At 45.5% G+C, this 23,404-nt stretch overlaps 1 protein-coding gene across 1 annotated transcript in view; it reads left to right on the forward strand.

The window, feature by feature from the left end:
* Nucleotides 1-672: 672 nt before the first annotated feature.
* The window catches only part of tmem132e (transmembrane protein 132E), a 100,398-nt gene continuing 77,666 nt past the window's right edge, over nt 673-23,404 (forward strand). The window contains exons 1-2 of the mRNA XM_041952599.1: nt 673-1,100; nt 1,705-2,671. Of these exons, the coding sequence (XP_041808533.1) occupies nt 1,022-1,100; nt 1,705-2,671 (1,046 nt within the window). The 5' untranslated portion in view covers nt 673-1,021. The remainder of the gene's footprint in view (nt 1,101-1,704; nt 2,672-23,404) is intronic.

Here is a 23,404-nt window from a genome sequence, read left to right on the forward strand (position 1 = left end):
CTCTCTCTTTTATTATGGGAATTCCAGGCACATGTGAGCGAAGCAGGGAGGCCGTTCCAGATCCCCCTCCCCCTCCAGCCGGTACCCCCTCATTCTCATGGATTTCTCATGGGGCTAAAGCAGACGAAAGAGGGAGGGAGGAGGAGGGGGAGGGAATGCAGGAGATGGAGGAGGAGAAGGGAAGGGGAGCTAGGCTAATTCATCAATAATCTTTACCTAATCCCTCCCTCTCCCCTTCTCCTTCGCACTCTCTTACTCTCTCTCTCTGCCTGGAGGCATTCAAGCAATACATCCATCCCCCGCCCTACCTCACACACACACACACACACACACACACACACAGCCCTTATACACACACTTGCATGCACACACATAAGAGTCTGCCCGAACACGTCCAGAGGGAGAGGATGAATCGAGCTGCAGAGTGTTATTTCTTTCGCCTCCATGTGGGTGCCGGTGTGTGTGGTGTAAGTCGAGTCCTCTGAGGACTGTGTGTCTCGGCTCTGACCGGGAGCTAAAATGGTGATTATAGACCAGAGACTAGGTGTGGCAAGATGGGGCGGCGTCAAAGGCTTTGTCTATAGTTCCCGTTCAGCCCACCAACCGGGAGGAGGCTCTGCCTGTCTATCAGAGTCTGTCCTGGAGCCTTGCACAGTCTGGGATTGAGAGAGCTGCTGCGTGGGGCTGAACCACACTTAAACCAAGACCCAAGCCACGGGGAATTAGACAAGCACAAGTTCAAGAAGCTCGGTGGACCCTTTGTAGCCAGCAACAAGAACGTGGCCAAGTGAAGAACCGCTGGAGCTATTGCTGTTTTCTTTTTTTCTTCTCCCCCCTCATTTATTCTTCTTTTGCAACTCATGACAGAGATTTTCTAAAGAGAAACCAAAAGAAGGAGGCAAACTTCAGCGGAGCGAGGCTGAGCAACACAACGTTTTTGAAGAGGCTTTCCTTTTAAAAAGATCATCTTGATTTTTTCACATTTAAAGGATGCGATTTCAATGATAAAACCATTTGGAATATGGGACTTTTAATCTATGATTTGGACCATGGGGACAGGCAACTATGTTTTTGTGCTCAGCTCTGGGTAATTTTGATAAGTATGTCACTTTTATTCTGTTTGTTCTTCGATGGTTTTGCCCTACTTTGATTTCACTGTAGTAACTTCAGTGTGAAGCAGCGTTGATTTGTTGTTCTCAACAAGTGCAGTGCGTTACGCTGGATGACCGTGTGAACGCTATTCAAACGCAGGCTGTCACTCACGGCTACTTTCATGTCGCTTGTGAGTTTGTGTCTTTGTCCTTTTTGAAAGACTCGTGCGTGAGTTTTGTGTGTTTTCCAGTTCAGCTTGTTGAATAGCCGAACGCTGATTGAATGTGTTGTCGCGTCGCAGATAGAGATCACGTGTCGTGCACCTTGACAATGTGAACGACGTGTTTCATTGGACAGCCTGTGCTCTGGATGCTTGACATGTAATGACCAGTTATCGTCTGATTAGCATGTTCTGACCTTCTCCCCTTTTCTTCTCCACGGCTGACTGAGTAACGCAGACCTCTGTGACTTCCTGCTTATACCTCATTCATTTTGTTCACTTAGTCGTCCTCTTAGTGCCTCCTTCTCCCTCACAAACTCTTATTTCCTCTGAAAAAAAGCTAAACTTTATTTAAAGGTCCAACCTCTCTCTTCTCCTTCCTCTCTTCGCAGCTCTTGCAGGTAAAATCTCTCCAACCAGCTCAGATGCCCTCCTCAGTTCCTCACCGATGACAGCCAGCCCTTCACCACCCAATGTGTACCTCCCCGCCAACTTCAAAATGTCCAACGCACAACTGGCTTTCTTTTTGCGGGAGGCTCAGATCACAGGACAAACAGTTGGCGGCGGCAGTAAGAGCAGCAGCGGTCCCAGCACTGGACACCCGCTGCAGCGCTCAGAGAGTTTTGTGGTTTTCCAGACAAAAGACCTCCCTGCCATCAACATAAGCTTTGGGCCTTTTGCCCGGGACCAGGCCCTGTCCAAGGATCTGCTCCAGCCAGCCAGTCCACTGGATATTCCCGGCCAGCTGACGGTCAACTGGAAGGTGCGCGCCTTCATTGTCCAGGCGCGGGTCTTCTCCAACAACCCCACAGTCCAGGTGTTTTTCTACATCGCTGGCCGCGACTGGGACGACTTCAAGGCTCAGGACAAGCTGCCCTGCGTCCGCCTGCACGCCTTCCGGGATGTCCGTGAAATTAAAACCTCCTGCCGCATGAAAGGCAACCTGGCGCAGTGCTTGGCCCAGCTCGAGCTGCCGCCGTCCTGGTTTAACACCAATGTAGCCCCGCTGGGTCGGAGGAAAGGCTCCAGTGACGGGCTCTTGGATGGGCTAACCAGCGAAACCCTCCAGGCTGAGCTCTACTACAGGCTACACGGGCCTAATCTGGATGGGGAGTGCGGCGAGGGCTCGGGTCACAGGGGTGGTGGTGTTTCCAGGGGAGAGCCTCTGCCACAGCACCCCCTGCTGCGCATCGGGAGCATCAGTCTGTACCAGGCCAGCCAGGAGCAGCTGCTGGTAGACAAGCAGTTAGATAAGAACATGTTCCTCAGGCTGCCTGAGAAGCCCCTGAAGCCTGGAGAGACCCTCAAAATCTTCCTCTACCTGATGCCCAACTCCACTGTCGAACAGTTCACCCTCAAGTAAGTCATCTTTAAAATGTGTGTGCTGATGATGTGCTCTGTGTGCGCTGATCGCCTCCAGATTCATTCTGTTTTCTTCCTGAATCTCACATTTAATGTGTTTATATTCACACATTTACTCTGTGAAAAAAAAAAAAACATGACAAAACTGTTTGCATGCAAGCTCAGCCCGTGATTTTTCCTGTTTCCACGCAATCGTGTACACAAGAATTATTGGTGAATAGATTATTTGCCTTCTCTCAGTAGATTTCAGCCAACATTAGTTGTTTCCCTCCTGTCATAAACTACAGTCGTATATCTCCCTTTATAATTAGGCTCACACATAATCGTCTGCAATTTGTCCAAGGTTGAGGCTTAAGGCGCTAAGACTGCGTGTAAACAGAGCTGTGCAGTGAACAGGCGAAGAAATATATGATATGCACGTCCAAATAGCCTTCCATTAATGGAACAATTACCACTGCACTGGATGTCTTCAGTCCTGTCTCGATAAGCAGCTTCATTCACAGTGACATAATTAGATAAAGGTGTTTGACATTACCTCAAAATTAATTGTAGCATTTTATAATAGCAGAAGATCATGATGTGCATGTAAGTGTGGCCAGCGTTATATAACTGCAGTCCGTGCTGCTGGATTCTCCGTCTTGGGATTTCATGCACATGTGTTGCAGTACCATTTATGTTCATTTTAGGTCTAAGAGCCAAATGAGCATGTAATCACATATTTCATCCTCCTCATTAATTTCTCCTTCACACAGCAGTAATTAAATTCAGGTAAGATAAAGAGGGGAAGACAGGGTTAAAATGTAGCAGCGCTGTGCGGTTCACCTTTTCAAGTGGAAGCTTAAAACCCACAGATTTCTGTTTTTTTCTCTCAAAGCAGTTCCTGTACCAGCCCCAGCACCAGTGTGACAAGTTAATGGCTGTGCTTCACATACTGAAATGCCTTGCTACAGCACGCTGTGATATGCAGTGTTACTATAGACCAGAGCGAACTGAATCCACGATGTGGTCAACAGCACGCGCTGCTGATGCAGACAGTAACACACTGCATGTTTCCACAAACATACACGCTGCTTAAAATGGAAAGTTCATCGTGTTTCAGTACATATGAATCTCATTTCAACTTCAAAAAGTCCCTAAATCATTAAACTCTGTCGTCATAACTTTACATTCCATAGTAACATCTAACATGAATTGTTTTTAACTGTGATATAGCCTTTAATTGTGTGAAATCAACTTGGCTTTTTGAATATATGCAGTTTGTTCTCGTATTACCAATGCATTCCAAGTGTCCTCGTTCATTAGCATATAAATGGCAAAAGCCCATCAAGCTAAAATAATAGAACTTGATCTGTGTGCATACTGTACATCCATGTCCATCGTATCCGTGTGAGACTGAACCAGGCGTGATTGTGTACATTTAGCGTGATTTGCTGCCGTGTTTGCTTCACACAGATCTGTGCAATGGAGTATCATCAGGGTTTGATCATCACCGTCGTCTCTGCTAACTCCTGAGTGAAATATCCAGCTTTTTAGCTGCTAAATGTTCCACTGTGCTCATTAGCTAGTTGCTAACTGAGTCTGTCAGCCGTTCGCCGCCTACAGGTGGTTTTTAGAGCGTTTTTCGCTGACAGCAGCTGCCTGTTGACGCCGCTGTGAGAGCAGAGCGAAACAAAACAGTTCAGATGTTTGTCAGACGGCTGAAGGATGAGCTGAAGCTGACTTCGCTGCGAAGTCCTGCAACAACTAGAGGAGCTGCAGTGTCAGAGCTTCTCCACTGCGAGGGACCCCTTTCACCTGTCGTTTTATATGTTTTCATTGAAAAGAAATCGACTATAGTGGCTTTAAACGCTCATCGGGGCTTCCTGGTTTGTGTGTCAATGAGATTTTGACACAGTTTTTTTGGCTATAAATTTGCCAGCTGCTGTATTCTCTGTTTTGTTGGCACGTCTCATCACTCTTTCCACCACACAGCCATCTTTGCCATCTCTGAATTCCAGTTTTCACATTTCTGATATTCTTTTCATATTCTACAACATTAGAACTGTCTCAACTGTCTCCGGACCACAGCGGCTGTTCCAGTAAATAATATTTGCCGATGTTAAATTGTGAGATTGACCCTCCTGCCTATGGAATAGAGCTGAGAGGACACGAGGCTCGGCTCGGCTCGCTGGTCTCTGCACGTCTTTCCTCTCCTCGGCTGTCAACACAGTATTCAGGGTTAGAGAATAAATGATTATTTGCACTTGACAAAGCTTGAGGAAAGTACGTTTTTCTGAGCGCGTTGGCGTGAAGGCAGCGGGAAGAATAGAAACGCCGACTACTGGCTGACGAACAGGGGCGCAATGATGAAACACACTGTAAATAAGACTGTTGTAACCTTAACTGAATCTCTTACAGATCTAAATTTAGAGATTTTTGGGGGTATTAATTAAGCCTCAATGACTTATTAACCTCCAACAGAAAACCAACATCATTTCTCCCTGCAGAAACGGTTTATTCTTGTAGATTCATTCTAAAGGAAATGACCCAAACAGATCAATCAAATTTTAATCAGGATGATTCCAACATACATGTGATGACACACAATGACACAGTTGATGGGACATCTCCACAATGCTTCTATTTTTACTGTATTTTAGGTTTGATTTTCCTCAGTTTACCCACACACGAGCAGAAAAACAGTTGTTGCATCACCTATCTTTACACCTTTGCAGATTAGGTTCTACCTCATGAAGCCTCATCCAGTATTTTACCATCACATCCTTTGGGAAATGACAGTATTTTATGAACAATGCCCAAACATTGAATTAACAAGTGCAGTTTTGAACTTTAGCTTTGTGATTTCACTGCACTTCTCGGTTGATAATAGCTGCAATGCAAACCTGCCCTGTGTCACTCTCCAAACGTGTTTCTATGGAGACAAAAGTAATCATTTGATGTGAAACACTGATTAGGAAAACCAGAATAATCTACTGACTTTGGTACAAGTCGCTTTTGTGTAATTTCATGACTAATCAACAAAATGAAGCAGACGTCTTGACTGTGGCGTGATGTGATTACATCTGTTCTTCGCAAATACAAACGCTCATAATGCATTCATGGGCCAATCAGAATCCAGATGATGGACAGTTACAGTAAAATGAGTCTAAAATGAGTTTATTTTGAAAATTTTGAAAAACATTGACCCATTTCTGACTCGTTCGTGTAGTTTTTGCTTCTGGGGGAGCTAAAAACTGAAATGAATTTGTGAATTACTGCTTTGGATGGTGTTTTCTGTGTGTGTATACCCTCACAGTCCTCCATCTTGCAGCCAGAGTAGAGTGTTAGCCATTCACTATCAAAGTCCCAACCCCCAGGAATCCCAAACATTTGTCTTCACGCCGTCAGAGCAACATTTCCACTCCTCAAGACTCCCCCTCCTCTGCAAGACCCATGATCCAGTGTCAGTCATAATGCTCTGCTCTCACAAAGGCCTCCGCAACACAGAGCCCCCGCCTGCCGGGGCTCTCCGCTTCCACTGAAGTGTGCCTTAATCTGAAATCTAGACTACAAAATAGTTTCATTAAATCAGAGAAAAGAGTGGCTTTGGGAGTCTGTCAGTCAAGGCGTGGTGTGACAAAGTTACAGCAAGGCTTTGTAGTACAAGGGGAAGGCTTTGTCATATCCCCCGCCTCTTGAAACATTTAGCTGACCATGTTAGCATCCGTACGCCGCTGCAATTCTTCGGCAGCTTGCCTCTCCGAGCCCCTCACAGGGATGGAAATGAGCAGCGATAAAACAGGAGGGTTAAAAAAAGAGACGGGGCAGGGAGAAGAAAGCCCGGCCTGAGCCTCCTGAGTGACTCGACTCAATAGGGTGTGAATTCAATAGCTCTGGAAGCCAACTGTCGAGTCGCCCCTTCGCATCGAGGAAGATGATTAAAGATGCAATAAGGAGCGTCTTTAAAGATGAATCAGAAGGCCTCCTCTGACTCCCCCTTTGCCTCGTTCCTTCCGATTTTCCTCCTTTTCAGCCGCCCGGCTTTGAAGGTCTCTGACTTGTTATTGCAGATGACGGCGTGCCAGGCAGACAGAGGGCAGAGTCCGGGCCACTTGTGGAATATGCCCTAGTTTTCCTGGCGGCCGCAGCGGCGCCGTCAAAGGCGTGCGTCGTGTGTGCCTGCGTGAGGACGTGTCAGGATGGCGAGTGGTGGTGTGTCAAAGTCAGTTACCATGGCGATAATGACACGCGTTGCTGTACATCAGGCGTGTTCTGCTCGTCGTGGTGCAGAATGATTCGGCTTTCCTGCTCTCTAAATGTCATTTAAAAATAAAGCCTTTAATCATTTGAAGTGTTTTCTACTCACCATCACAGCTGATATACGACCACAGTAGTGACTCCATCAGTACCCGCAGCATGAAAGAAGCTTTACTCATCACCCTGTACTGTTCTGACAGGACATAAGCCAGGTGACGGATGTGATAAATGTCAGAAGGTTGAAATCATAGTCAGTGGTTGGAGATAGGCCCTATTTTTACAGGAGTATTATTACCTGGAGTGTTCATGTTATTTGTAATAATTGTGGAGGTCTAACTGTCAGAACTCCTCGTATTTCTCCAAACACAGAGGTCATGTGGTAACATTATGTGCAAATCAGCAACTCTGTGATTTGCCGACTTGATCGCGGCTAGTAACATGTTGAACAGCAGTCAGAAGCTGCTGTGAGATCGACTCGATCAACGATCAAAATGAGCGATGGCGGACAACAAAAAGTTGTCATGTTGGAGCGCGGCCACAAATCATTCGCTGCTTGATCCAAGTGAGCTGCAAATTCATGTGCTTGTAACGCATGCAGAAAGTGGGCAAAACAGCTCGGCAGTGTTTTATTAATGTGGCCGCTGCAGATCAGACGCTCGGCTTCTGAAAGCGCTCATGTTACACAGAGCGTCGACATCATATCCAGAGGATAGTGTCAGTAAGGTTCAGACTGTGATTCCTGAAACACATGACGTTGCCTGGTAATACGAGTCCCATGTGAGCAGGACTTGGCTCAGTACTGTCATGAAAATCAGCTTCAGATACTGGTTCACTTGTGGTTTTCCATTAATCAATATTTTTCTATTAGCAATGGCTCAAATGACTACATATAATGAGAAAGGCGGTAAACCCACAGAGAATCGTCGCCTGACTCCGCAGCTCTATGAATCTTTGTCGTGAATTTATGTTTTCCAGCCTCCACTCATTTCCAACTGCAGGAAACAGCTGTTTTTAGCCAAAAAAACAGACCCAAAAGCTCTGATAAAGCCACTGTATGTTACCTGCTCAGCACCAAGCAGCAGACAGGCAAAGCTAGTGGCTAGCTGGTGAACAGCAGCTAAATATCCAGATAGAAAGCGTTTCTCTGTGTCTGCAGGATGTGTGCTAAAACACTTTCCATAACACCTTTCTTAGCTTCTAGGGTTTGTTTGAAAAAAAAAAAAAAAAAAAAAAAAAAAAAAAAAAATATATATATATATATATATATATATATATATATATATATACACATCAATGCCGCTTCACAGAACAATAAAATGATGCTGTGGAAGAGAAAGCACTCAAATCTGTGAAGGATAAGCTGGTCTTCTTCCTCTGCTGCCACTGTTGGGTCGCAGCTTCAAGGACACATGAACAGTTTTCCCAACGACCACACAGCTTTGGCCGATAGATGATTCTGAAATGCTTGTGATGTCTTTACAGCATCATCTCATTGCACAGCATCACTTCTCCCTGTGCGTTCGAACACCACGCACAAAGGCAAACACCTACTATCGCTAATGACATGATAATTATTTCCACTGTACTTTAACTAACCCCGCTTTGCCACAGAGCTGCAGCGCACAGTGAGTCAGAAATATTGTGTTCATTGGTTTATTTATAAGCAGACGTTGTTGTGGGATATTAAAGGGTCATGTAAGAAGCTTAACCTGAATAAGATTTTAAACAGCAGCTAGGTCACCGCACGCATGTCGAATGTAGTCAATGGCGAGCCGCCTATTTACATGTTGGTGACTCATTCCATTTTCTCTGAACGCGGCCTCGTTGCAGCACGCGCACACACGAACTGTATTCATATTATCCTCATCGATGTGCGCGGTGCACGGCTCTTGGAAGCGGCGCAGTACTCCGGAGCCCTGGGTACAACATGCAGTATTCAGATGCCCTGGCTCCAAATGAAGGCTTGAGGAGAGAAGGCGCGGTGGAAGCCAGGCAGAGTGACCCACATTCAGCAGAAGTGGCTTCCACCCCGGCAGCTACGCGGCTGCCTGCGCCTCGTAGGGAACGCGGCAACTTCCTGACCTCAGCCTCTGCTTCCTGCCAGCTCTGCGGCCTCGCTCGCCGTCCCCGCGTCTCATTGCCGCTGTCAGCGCCGGCTCGTCTCTTCCCGACGCTTTGATGGGAAATGTCAGCACCTCTCGCCGCGGAGCGTGCACGCGCTCTGATCGTACGACTCAGGGAGCGATGCCTCCGCCGTCGGGCGTCTTGTCACGACACATCGGGCGACACAGAGAGCCGCTGTTTATCAGCGCTCATCTCTGATAACAGAGGAGGAGGAGGAGGTCAGGAGAGTCCTGCTGGCCTCAAAGTGCTTCCACTTTCAGCATGACAAAATAAAACCGAACCTCACTATTAGGCCATATTGGAGAGCACCACCACTGCTACTTCCTCTGCTTCCTTTCTTTCTTTCTCTTTCTTTCTTTCTTTCTTTCTTTCTTTCTTTCTTTCTTTCTTTCTCTTTCTTTCTTTCTTTCTCTCTTTCTCGGCTGTGAACAAGTAATTTGAGGTCAAGCAGCAGGGGAGAAAGTATTTACCATTGTGAACTTTAATGCGTGCGGATCTCCTCTTAAAGGCCGTTGGCACAAATCACAAAAGGGAGATATGCTGCATGTGCCAAGATTTTAATGAAATGGGCTGTTTTGAGCTGGAGTTAGTTTTTTAATGCTTAAAGAAAGTTGCATGTGTCAGCTCTCCACGCCGGGCGAAATGCAGATATTTATGCAGGTTTATTCAAGCGCTTGGCTACTACTAGAGTAAAGCAGCCCTTTTCTAACCTTGAACGAGCCGGCTGAGGAAACTTTGTTTGGGGAATTGGAGTTTATGCATTTGAAAGATTCTTGTTTTAGGCTCATGTCTGTTGAGGGCTTTCGGGTATGCTCAGCACGCCATCGAGTGTGGGTTTGGTTTTGAGACAAACGTTGACCCAAGCACAAGTAATTAAGTTAGGCATTCTGTCTAACTCCTCTCAAAGCCACAGAGTTCATGTGAGTCAAGTATGCAGCTGTAAACTCATTTACACATATTATATCTGCATATTCGTCCTTTTCCCGGCCTATCACCACAGCCTGTCCATGCTCACATTTGTTATCACGGTCCGCCAGAAGAGCCTCAATTTTATCGGTGGACCAGTAATTGTCAACTGCCGGCCCGCGGCCCAAATCCGGCCCACCAGTAGTATTAATGAGTTCAGAAAATGAGCACGTCTAACGTTTCTGACCAGTGGAAGAGGCCCAGACGCTTTATTTTTGTTGAGATGAGGACTCATTTACTGGAAGCTAAACTGTGGCTTTTGTATTGAGCTCTGACTGCCTCCTTGGTGGAGGTCTGAGAGCATTTTCTAGTTCAGCATCTCGCTGTAATCTTGGATTTTCTGTGTTGTTTAAGGAGTGTGTTTACACTCATATTGGCTCATACAAATAACAGTAAGTGAAAATGTGAAACAATAATAGGCTAATTAAGCCTAAATGCATTCATTAATTCTTATCTGAAAGTCTGGCCGCCGCCGCCGCTTTGTCTCCGTCTGGCCCTTGGACAAATGCAGTTGAGGACGCCTGCAGCAGACGCATCACCCTCTCTTCAGGGCACACGACCTGCCGCACTGTCACCATGAGCAGCGTCTCACTTCAGCTCTTATTCATTAACCTCTTCAACCCTGCTGGACGTTCCGGTGAGCTCATTAGACAAACATGCTCTGTCGCCGCCAAGCTGCTTTAAATGCCAGCAGAACCAAATATCAGGCTAAATGATATGAAAATGTCCAATACTGACTTCTGCGGCGTGATAAAAGTGCTGCAGGAGATGGAATAATCAGCGGCGGTTCTCCCCGTTAACCACTTAATCAAACTTCAGTGGTCTGTTTGACGGCGTTGATTGTGCTGGACCTTTGTGATGTGACCACGCTTTGTGGGAAAATCATTTCACATCCTTCGCACGTCACGTGATTTCACAGCTGTATGTTTGGAGAGAACGACGCACAGTTTCACCTCCGTCATCTACTCCCACTGCTCGCTATCAGCGCAGGCCATTCGTGGGCTTTCATTAATCCTTTTTAATTCACATGTTGTAAAATATCACCGAGCTGCTCTCTGCTCACTTCTTCTGCATCACTTTGAAATGCTTTCACTTAGAGTTACTTCACAGATTGTGGTGTGGTTGTGACTGGTGACTCGTGCGAATCTTCATCTCATTCATCATCTCATCAGCCTCTTTTTAACATTTTGTGCCATGATCAGGTTTTGTATCCATATATGCTTTCTCATTGATATGCTGATGTATGCCTCGTGTCAGCTCATCAGTTATCTGGCAGGTGTTTGTCTGACAGATGGATAAACACGGAAAGACCTGAGGATTTTCTGTACTTCCCCACTTTTTCCAAAGCCTATTTGAATATAGCCAGATCCTCCCGCAGACTGTGTTAGCTTATGGAGGGAGCCTGAGAGACAAATTGACAAAAGCTCAGAGCTCCTCATTTCCTTGGTCTGCAAGGTAATCAAACAAGCAGTCCTCAGGTAGAAAACGGGGGTTGTTTTTTTTTTTTTTTTTTTCATTTGACTGCACAGGCTTCCGTTAGCGTTTTTATCTTTGTAAATTCATTTTCCTGTGCTCCAAATGAAACGGCAAATCTTCCCGTCATCAAATGTGTTTGTTCTCTTTCCAAACACATTTCTTTGTTTTCATCTGGACAGCTTTATGTTCACTCTCAGCCTCCCAGAAAATGTGTTCGGCTGTGCTGTCGCTCAAATCGTGAAATGCTGTGATGTCTCTCCGGGAGCGTAGATTGAAGGAATGTTTTAGTTCTTGGTCTGAATTTAAAACTGCACGTTAGTGTATTTAGTCTTTGACATCTTCATCTTTAAAAGACATGTTTACATATCATTAAATAGTCCTGATGAAGGTGGCGGAGATAATCCTCTTAATTAGAATTTGTGACTCCATTATAAAGGTGCATCTTTCATGTGCTGGGAACTGCACCGTCAACACAAAGTGAGCATTTGTGGACAGTTTCGTACTACTTTCTTTGGCTCTTTTGATTCTTTTGATTGATAAAATTCTGTAGAATCAGTGGAACTTTCTCCTCTTGGCTCCATTCTGCTGTCAAACCATTCTGGTGACAAATGTGAGTCATGGAAGAGGAGCTGGGTCCATACTGCGATACGTATGCCAAGTTTACCAGAAAGAACATCAACTCTTGACGGACAGATTAGTCAAAAGATTACGTTTAAAAAAAACACACACAAATGAGCCGTTAATACTCAAAAACTCTGATTTACAACCGTGGACCGAATCACCCCACGCGTCTGGAAGAGACTGATTAATTCATCCGAAGAGTTTGGCTGCAGACAGCGTGCTAAACGCGCCGCAATCAGCCACCGAGTTCAGGGAAGTGTTGCTTTTTTACACTAATGAAATGGCTGTTGTGAAACTTGATTCGAGGAGGAAACGAGTGACAGAACGTCTTCGCTGTGCGTCACTTTTTATCTCAAAGCATATTCCGCTTCATGATTGGATGACAGTCAGTGAGGGAAATGCAATAATGTGGGAAATCAGACGAGGGGAATACAGTACGTGTAGGCTGATAGGCAGGTAGTGAGGCATCTGCCCCGAGAGGTTATCGTATTTCTCAGTCAGCATCAAATTTCTGTCCCCCTTCCTCCTCCATTAGATCATTTTCTTCCCGCACAAAGCCGCCCTCCTCCAACACATATAGCCTCATGTGGTTATCTTCAAAACCTTTAGGGGTTTAGGAGACAAGACTAAGATAAGCCATATTTTCCACTGCAGGCAGCCTCCATTTACCTGTCCCTCCCTCTTTCATGTTGTCACACACAGAAATTGGCGAGGTTTTATTACTCTCTCTCCCTCCCTCCCTCCTTCTTTCTGCTTTTTTTTTTTTTTTTTATGATGCCTGCCAAGAGATTTGCCGAGCCAATCTGTAGTAATAGACACGGCTCTACCCAGCGTGAAGGATTGTACTGCCCAGTAGGCTGCAGTTTCAAAGGAGGCAGTGGTGTGGAGAAGATGCATCTTCCCACCACAACTAACTTTTGATTTTAATGATGTACTCTCTGCCTTGAGTGAGTGTTCTTCACAGCTGTTATTTGCAAAGCTGAACATCAAATCCGGTGCACAAAGATCAAGAGAAGCCCTGTTTACTGCCGTCCTGAGAGCGGGACTCTTTGGGTCATATACAGTTGCATTAAAGTACATAAAGCCGTGCGGGTTATTTGACAAAGACAACAAAGTTTTTCCTTTGGTTTTCAGGAATATCAAACGTTATTTGCAATGTTTCATCTTTAAGGCTGCAGGGATGTTAACATGGACCATTTGTGATGCCACATGTAGTCATAGCGGTGTGTTCACTGTAAACACTGCATGGTTGGAAGTTACAGCAGAGCTCAGAGGGTGAGAGAGTGAAACACGTCAGTCATAAAGCTGCACACAGGCCGGCCTAATGAAGGCAGAGCTGTGCTGTTCCGTCACCATACAAATGCACTTTCTCTGCCTTTTATGCTGCATAACAGGAGTAATGGTAAATGAATAATTCCGAAGATAATTCATTGTTAGCACATGGGACACTAGCCTATCTCAATGGAAGAAATTCTGATAAGACATGATTGGGTTAATGCATATTCATAAAACATGGCAGCCATCCAAGACTGCCACTCTAACGATTGTAAATGCCTGAATCGGTTTCCACACTCCCTTCTGGTGGCACAGTCTGCATCATATGCCCCGGCACATTTTTACTCCGGCCACGTTTTCATTTGAAACAGGGCAATATTCATTCTAGCATCTGCAGTGATGTACTTCAGCTGCAGAGAGCTTTTAACTCAATGTGCGGCACTCCCCGCCTGCCAATACAGCATATTGTTCAAGTGTCCTGGCGTACAATCGCAAGAGCTGCCACACCACCTGAAATCTAAATTTTCCATCGCACCGAAGGACAACAGCTTGTTTTCACTTTCATGTCACAGCACTGAAAAAGTCACATTACTTTTCGTCTGGTGCAACCTGACGTCAAGTTGTGTTTGGGGCCAGAAGCCTCAGAGTGCTGCTGGCACACAGACACTCTTTTTAAGGAGAATTTTAAATGACGGTCTATAGTAATCATCTGGAATCTGACTCTGGCAATGCAGCGTTTGGCTGGCCAAGACACTGCTGGACTCCACCCATCAATCTACAATATTTCCCAGGTGGACTAACCTGCAGCTATGAGATAGGCCAGATCCCTGTTTCCATGAATGCCAGCAGCGGGTAAACATCACTCCTCTGCTGGGCTGCAGGAGCTACTCTGATATTTCCACACTGCCTCCATGACAACAGCCCTCATGGTCATATGCACACGTTGGCATGCATATACAGACTTTTCCTCATTCACTGATTGACGCACTCAATGCACTTGCATAGGGAAAAAAACATTCGACCAAAAAAAATACCAAAGAAAAGACGGAACAATGAGTTAAGCAGTGCAAAAATATAAAATAAACAATATACACAAGCAACGATGATGCAATAAACAATTTGTACAATGAAGTTTACAATGTGCAGGTACTTCTGTTTACAGTACATGTTATAAGCTGTGCGTTAATGGATGATAAATGGCCGATCAGTGGATGTTTTGGTGTCAGAGGCTTAGCATTAAGGGAGCTTAAAATGTTGTGCAGAAAAATATTATCCATTTAAACATATTTATATTTGACAGATGTTTCAAATATCACCGTACCGATCCTTAGAAATTAAATACCCTGCAAACTCGCTGTTAAGAAAGCATGCAGTACACACCTTTGACCAGTAGGGGCCTTTCCTTTAGTAAACATCACGTATGCAGTGGTGGAGCAGGTTCACGGGACTCAGAGAGATCTCCACAGTGTGGCGCTCTCTGCCGCTGGCTATTACTGCTGTATCTCTTTAACAACAGTGGGGTGACGACTAACAATTGCATTAATATGAGGTCAGTATCATCTGCTTCTCAGGCTGCATGCAGCAGGCCTGACTGCATGCCCCCCACCCACCTGCATCTCCCCCCACGCAGCGAAGCCCAGCTCTTCATACCACCACGTGTGAAACCTTCTTTCATCTCTCTTCTTTGTTCTTCTCGGGGGAGGAGTGGGCTCCACGGTGTAGGTTCCCGCTGCTGGAAGGTTGTGATGTTAGGCTGATTTAAATTAGAATCATTTTGAGCACACTCCTCAAAATTGATGCCTCCCAGCAAACTAGGACAGATTTGTTATGGCCATTTGCAATGCCCTCCCATGCTCTTTAATGGCTGTTTAGCACTCCAGCCTCACAGCTCCGCACCCGGTCGTGAACTCTCGCATTTAGTTTTTTTCTTTTAAATTTAAGGAGAGTGGGCAGCGCATCCTCAAATCACTTAGATTAGATGGCGTGGAGGAAGCCAGTTAAAATGGGCATACGTGAAACTTTCCTTTTTAAAGTAGTCCGTGTGAAGTGAAGTGGTATATATCCAAGAAGCATGATTCTCCTTGGTGGTGGAGGACTGTGGTTTCCTTTGTTTATTCCTCTGTGGGAAGTGTTTTGTTTAAGAAAGCAATTCTTCTTGTTGCAGCACTAGAAAGCGTCCTGCAGCAGAGGGACCGAGACAGACTGAGTACACTGTTGTTATTTCAGGCTCAGGCTCGAAGGCTCGTCTCTAATTTTTTTGTTGTTATGCTTAATGGAAAATTCGGTTTGTGTTTTCACACACTGGATTTTCGCTGCACAGTTTTGGTCATTATCGGCTTCATTGCTAAGATTTGGATGCACATAAATGGAGCAAAGAGCAAAGAGCAAGGTCAAACTGGTGGTCAGAAAATGATGGTTCAGCTTTGTCCCACTGTACTTACCGTAGTCGTGCACATTGTAGATATAACTAACATTCAGGATGTGCTCATTATAGGTTTCTCCTCCATGTAGTTGAGATAATATGGTTAAAGTAGGGGTCTGTTGACCCATAATTTATAAACGTTATAATCAGGTTGAAACAAGAAAAGCCAGAATTTCTTTTAATTGTGATGTTTCACCCTGCAGAACATACAGCTCGTCCTTCCATCATTAGCAATGAGGCAATGGAGGAAGAGGAGGTCAGTAAGAAAGTTGCTGTAGGAAGTTTCAACCACTCGGCCTATGTATTGACTACAGTTAATTACTTCTCCAGCAAGATAGCCTCCATTAGCGCGCTACCCACCCACAAAGCAACAGTTAAGGACCACAGTAATCACTGAGTATTACAGCCCACAGGGTGGAGGCTATTTCAGATGAATTAGACACCGACCACACATTTACATCTTTAAAGGTTTGTGCATGTTTAAAGGAATCCAGACAGTGAGATACAGAAAATACATTTTTATCCTGAATGTTTCTCAAACAAATAAGCTCATAATTAATCAGTATTAACATGGGCGTTATTAAATAAACTCTGCTGCATCATACATTTTGCCGCATTTAGTGCATCTATATCGCAAAAACAAACACCTGCATCAAAAGTTTCTGGTTTTCCATGTAATCATTCAATCTGTTGATCAGTGAGTGTTTCATGAGTGTGTGATTCACTGCTTCCTGTGTGGGGCAGTGACCCCGCTGGCCTGTACGTCCTGCTGCTGATTAAATGTTCGTTGACACCCGTCTGTCCTTTGACTCTCAGCACACGGATTAACCTTTAAAATTTCATAATTGATGGGAAATCGATGTAACGGCAGCAGCAGTGATATGCGATACGGCATGAATGCCGCCGGGGAAACACCCCTCTGCTGTGATCCCCCCCCGCAGCACTACGGCCCCCGACCCCACCAAACCCCCTCCCCCACGCCTGAGCCTGACATGTGATTCGTCATTCACTTATACAATACCTGCCACTGCCTTGGAAAGCTGATAGCTTAACCCTATTTGCATCAACCTTTAATCCTCTGAGATCCAGGTTTGCAGATCAGACGGCGTCGTATTTACGGCGGTGAAAAATCATTTTGACAAGAAAATCATCCATTTGGCAGAAGAGCGACTCAGGAAAGGTATTTTTAGCGAGGTCTGCAGTGTATGAGAGACAGTGAGATGGAGGGAGTCAAACAGTTGAGTATTACAGCAACAGGAATCAAAACTGCAGTTTTTTTTACTTTTAAACCACAGCGGCTCCAGACTGCAAAGGAGTAAAAGTGAGAGTAAAAGTGAGAGTAAGTGTGAGTGCTGGAGAACTGGAGACATCAGCAAAGGTGTTAACAGAAAACAGATTGTACATCGCCGTAAAAGCTCCAAATGAAACTCTGTATAACAACAAACAGGCTGTCGGCATTTCTGTTTTAACTCTGAGCTCTGCTGTTTGTTGGGAATTGATCTTAATTTTCCTTTAATTTCCTTTTTTCGAGGAAAGGAAGCTAAAAATAAAAACTGAATACGCAAGTATTTTAATAGCAGCTTTTCATGTGCACTTCAATGTACAGTAATTATAGGCCTGCACTGCCCATATATAGAACCAAAGCTCTGAAAGTGATGTTTTCCTACAGTAAAATGTAGCAGCACTCTAATTGAAGCTGCGTATAAGAGCGTCATCACACCTATTGTTTTTTTCTTGACACCATCCCATAAAAAAAGGTTAGATTGACATGACACCTGTCATGAAGATGAAGGAATGTTTCTGCATGTTTATGACTGTTGTCATTAAGTGTCATCCAGTCAATTCAAACTCCATTAAAAATGATATAATTGACTGAATGGCACTTGATGACACGAACAGTCATTACAGACTCCCTCATATTCATGAGAGGAGTCATGTCGTGGCTGCGACGGTGCACCAGCATGTGTCTGAAATACCGTTAAAAGAAGCCCAATAATTCCATATGATACCACATGGGATCACGCAGAGAGTGGGACCGTTTTGCTTTCCCGTTATCAGATGATGTGGGATTAGAAATGCAAAAACGCATCGCCTTCAGATCAGGTCAGGATTTACCATTCTTCTTTAAAACACTGTTACCAGGCAACAAGCCTAAGACTAGTAAGGTGCCTGAACGCATTTGTTCTGAATATTAGCACCTCATTTACTTAAGGAAATTGCTGCATGTCACCAGAAGGGGGGTTAATTATTCTCTCCTGCTGAAACCCGAGATAGACAGAGGCATTGAAATTGAATTCATAGCGAGTGGTAGAGGATTGTTTGGCTTCAGCTCATCTTCTCCCTCGGCCACAGTGAAGGGGCTCATGTAGTTATTCAGCTCTCACTGGCCAGAACATCACAGAGTCCCTTTTTGCAGCAAATGACATTTTGGTGCCCGTCTGCTGTCACCAATGAGCGTTGAGAAAGATGAGCTGCAACACAAGAGCGTCCCGTGATGTAAAAAGGGCAGGATAACAGCTTCGGACCGAGTCTGCGTGATGACGAAGTGCAAAAGCAGCAGCGTCTGCTATGCCAACTGAAGCACTCTTAAGTACACAGCGTGTGCGTTAGCTTGTTAAGCAGCATCAATGCTTCCCCTTATCATTTGCCGCAGTTAATTGAAGCCTAATGAAACCAGCAGACCGAGGTGGCGGTGGAGCTCACGATGTGGAACCAGCCCTCAAACACTCTTTTTCTGTCTGTCAACCGAGCAGGCGCCGCTCCACTCGCCTACCTTAGTGGACCTCGGAGAGCTCGGTGTGGGAGAGCGAGCCAATTGGAACTGACAACAGGTCCCCAACACCCTCGCTGCCCACCTCTCGGTGTCGTGGCTGTTGTGTGCAGCCTCCCCCCGGGGCCCGGCGTTATCTGGTGTGGAGGACAGCGATGGGAACAGTTTGTGTTTACAGAGCTCAAACACCTGGGCCCGGTGTGTCTGCCGCCCATCATGATTTACAGAGTTAAAGCTTCACTGGGCAACGGTTTAATGTGGAAATACATCCGTCAGGCGGCACAGAGGAGCGTCTCTCCTCAGCTGGTTGCGATGCCGTTGACGCTTTATTATTTGGCTTTGAACTGATCACTTCAGCGCTGTTCATCATATTGATTATCTGCCTGGTTAAAGCCAGCTTGTTCGCTTGCCTGCTCCAGGATCAGCTAACTATCACTGACTTGTTGTGTCAACACATCTGATTTGCACTAAATTCCAAACTGGCGTTAAGAAGCAGGCATAAATAGCCACAAACCGCTGCATTGCTTTGCTTCAGGCATTTATCTCACAGACTGTTGAAAACTCTATCAGATACTTATTCTTTAATCAGACATTTACTCCTTTTGCAAATTTTAGTCTATTTCATGCATCGTAACACTTCCTACACTACGCAGAAATGACAGCTAATCTTTTTTAACATACAGCTAAGACAAAAGAAACACGAGACAAACTCTGTTGAAGCAGCACAGGTGCTGTTAGCAGGTCAGAAATGTGTTAATACTGATACCGTCAACTGTTGCATGCAATTAAAGCACCAGGCTTTTATATATCTGAACACCGAGAGACGCTGACATGCTTTAGAGAACTGTGAGAGGAAGCTGTGCTACCTTAGTCTAAAACTGCAGCTAATAACACCTCAGCAAAGAGCCAGGTACTGCAGCTCTGGCACTGATATGTGAAACAAGATACTCAACAGGGTCTGCAAGCCTAATTGGACTGAAGGCATCTTGGGGTTGTGTGTGCACGTTCTTGTTTGGCTGCTTGAGTTAAGACAACATTTAGCACCCGAGAACTTTAGGTCCTTCTGTCAGATGGAAAATAAAAACATGTTTATGTTCCTCGAAGTATAAAAAAAAGTATCAGTGCCAAAGCTCAGGTATCGCATGCATCGGCTCTAGTTGTTGAACAATATCAAACAAACCTTTTTTAAGTTAATTTTTTGCAGCTGCAGTTCATGTCGTCAGTGGATAAACTCATTCTCAAAGGGACTTATCTTACCTTATCTTACCTCAGGTGTTTCAGAGCAGCTCAGTGGAGCCTGTACAGAGGAGAAGCAGTGCACTGCACTGACCACTAGAGGCTGTGTCCACACACACCATTACAGCAGGCGTGATCCAGGGTTGGTGCTCGACTACACCCGGCTATAACGTGGCTCTAACAGTGCTAGCATGAGCGTAGTTACTCTTTAACGTCATCTTCTTGGAAGGAGATGCTCTTTTCTCCAACACTCCTCCTGCTGCTAGCATCTTCTTGAATGTATTACAAACCGAGTCAGATATCCGAGGAAGAAAGAAACAGCAGTTTTTGTGAACCGGAGGATGCAGACAGATTTATTTCCTCAGTTGTTGGGATAACTGCACGGCACATTTAAGTGACACAAACGGCTCCTCTTGATGCACAGCAGGTAACATTCCCGAACGTGTCGCCCGTTCAGTTTAACATTCATTAACAAACATCTATTTAACGTTGATGCGCTGCTGCAGACAGCAGTTCAGCAGAAAGTGTCTTCTCAACGGCCACCAAATCAAACAAACTGATTCATCCTAATTTGGCTCATTGTGATTCATGAAATACATTTAGTGTGTGTGTGTGTGTGTGTGTCAGCACTCTCTTAGTCTGATCTTTTCAGCGAACCGCGATGCTTTCACCTCTTCCTGTAGTCGGGGGAGCAGCGGACCATCATGGCCCTTTCATGTGCTGAAACGCCTGCAGCGGCATGTTGTGTTGCTGTACCATCATTCACGGCGCCGAGCGTGAGCGTCCAGGTGAACAACGGACGCGTCCGTATTTGTGCCATATGTGGAACGTGGCTCCCTGCCAAGAGGCCCGGCATCCGGCTTTATCTTTAGCTGCCTTCACCTCGGCTGCGCTTTGAAAAGGAGATGTGAACTTTCCTCTGATCGAGGTCCGGGCACACAAAAGAATATGATGCTCTATTTTTGCACACTACCTCCGAATACCAAAGCATCCAGCTTGTTGTGAGAGAGCTAAATGTAGGGCCACTGGTTGCAGAGGCTGTTGGCGAGTGCTGTGACGGCATTGGGATGTTCTTGCAGCTCGCTGCTCTCATGTTTTCGTGCTTCGCGGGGGTGAGGCCGCTCGCCGTTCTTGTCACTGTCACCGTTAATATCAACATGCTTCATGCACACGGGATCAAACCAGGAGCAGATCCGCTCTGTGGCTGCCTGCGTGTCGTGCACATGTGTGTTTTTCCACAAGCTGTTTGGAGCGTGCATCAGCTGGACGTTTGGGGACAATTGAAATCCAGACCCGGCCCCTACACAAACCCCCCCTCCCCAGCCGTTACAGTCCCGGCCTTGGCTGATACTGCTGAGTTTCGCATTCCTGTCTGAGATTTATTATCTCCTACCCTGGCTGGTATTTTACGCTTTAATGACCAGCAATCGTTCCCATCATCAGGGTCAGCTACAATTACATCCACTTTGCCTCTGCTCAAGCAAATGCAACTTAGCTTCCTGCCTCTGGGATCCTTCTGGTTTAAAATTCCAGAGCGCTCCAAATTTGCTGTGACTGCAGATGAGAAATTATAAAGAAAGATTCAAATCCAGATTTTCTAACCCCCTGGCCTCTTTATCCAACTGGTGGGTTTGTTTATTTGTCTTTGAATCTGTAACGGAGGCACTTGAACTCACCACTGGCTGATATTTGCAGCAACATCAGTGACATATCACCATCCTGTATGAATTAAACAATGCATGTGAGTCAACACTGTCCTCTCGCTCTTCAGTGACTCTCTAGTGATTATTAAAACTTCCCCGCTTACCCCAAAGTCAGAGCAGAGTCGGGTAAAAAAGCAGCAGCTGTAGGTGTGTTTAGTAAATTAGCAAATTCTGCTCGCTTTCAGTCATTAAATATACTTTTAAAGGGACATTCTGCAAAGTCTTTTTCTGGAAAGCGTCGCCATTTGTTGCTCTCCGTCTGCGTCCACATTTAAAACTCACACACACATTTATCAGCCCAAATCGCCTGCGCTCCTCCCGCCGCAGCGACTGTCCGAAAATAAAAAGTTGTTTTTTTTTTTGATAGATCGTCTGGCTGCTCATCACTCCTCACCTCTTTCTCACCTTCGCCACATCTGTTTTCCACTCCTCTACACCTCATCTCGTCCCCTCTCCTTTGACCCCCACCCCGCGATCGCCGCCTCTCTCACATGGCGGATCACAGCAGACTGCTGTAGCTTTGACACCGGAGCTGGAGTGACAAATAATTTCCTTCAGCGGCTACATTCCGACTCATTCGCGTTAATTTTGTTTGGGAGGCGACCGGGGGACGTGAATAATGAGTCAGCCCTGGATGACCCTGTTTTCCTGCTGTGGAAGCCAAGCTTGAGGTTGTAGAAACACTTTACTTTGTATAATTTACTCCACAAACTTAATGCGCTCAGCGGCAGCACACACGCACAGCATGAGAAGGCCCACATCACCCACGGTGGCTTTGATGAACTGAAATGAATACAGTCCAGCATACGAGTTCAGCTCTAGCAGCACACACACACACACACACACACACACACTTACTGCAGCAGCTGCTTTTAAAGGAACAGCCCGACGTTTTCTTTGCTGTCTCACCCGGAGTCGGACGGAAAGATCAATATCAATTTCAGCCCTGTGTGTTGAAATTGTCAGATTGAGGATTCTTCTTTTAAGCTACGAGGGGAGTAAGACATCCACCGGCTTTCCTCCTTGAGGAGCTTCCTGTTCCCCCAGGTCTCAACCATTACGAGCAGGATGCGCATCTCTCGTTCTGTTATTGCTCTGATATCTGAGCGCAGGGTTCGAGAAGTTCTTTCTTTTTATATGAGATATATAACTGCAGGAAACCGCAGCGCTTCGATTTTCTGTGCATTTATTGACTGCAGAGAGTAGCCATCAGGTGCTGCAAGGAAAGGAGTGGGTGTACACACTGACTACAGTACATGTCAGGTCTCCACAAAGTATCTCTTGTATTAGCCCACTTTTTAAAAATCAGTGTAGGAGGATCCTTAAATGTTCACTTGAGAGCTGGATCAGTGTGAACAATAAGCCAGCGCTTGACTGATCTGAACCCAAAGACAAGTGGGGAGTATTTGTTGTAGCGTTCAGTCTGTGTAAGCTGATGGAGACGTGCTCTCGAGGTATCCTCCTGTTCTTCTTCACAGGCTGGTCTTAAAAACTTGCTCTGTAGCCACCTGCACAGCAGGTACTCTGGAGCTCTGGGGCTGCAACCAGCACGACTCCATAAAGGAGGACACCTCTGCAGGGTGAAGCGGGTGAACAGCACAGCTGCAGCTGCAGCTTGTGTGTGTGTGTGTGTGTGTGTGTATAAAATAGACCAAAAATAATATGCACCAGTTTGTTTACTGGAAATTCATTCAAACCAAACCCGAGACAGACACCCGAGTGGTTTTCAAAGGAGATAAATAATATCTGGATCTATTATGAAATCTGTTTTTTTATCTAAGTGAAGTCAGAGAAACGTGTTTAATCACTCATGAAAACATCGGATAAACCTCCAGAGGGGCAAGCAAAACACCTGACTCAACACACTGCTGCATTTACTTAATATGAATTAAATCTTTACA

The sequence above is a fragment of the Chelmon rostratus genome, chromosome 14 (assembly GCF_017976325.1).
Source record: "Chelmon rostratus isolate fCheRos1 chromosome 14, fCheRos1.pri, whole genome shotgun sequence".
Lineage (NCBI taxonomy): Eukaryota > Metazoa > Chordata > Actinopteri > Chaetodontiformes > Chaetodontidae > Chelmon > Chelmon rostratus.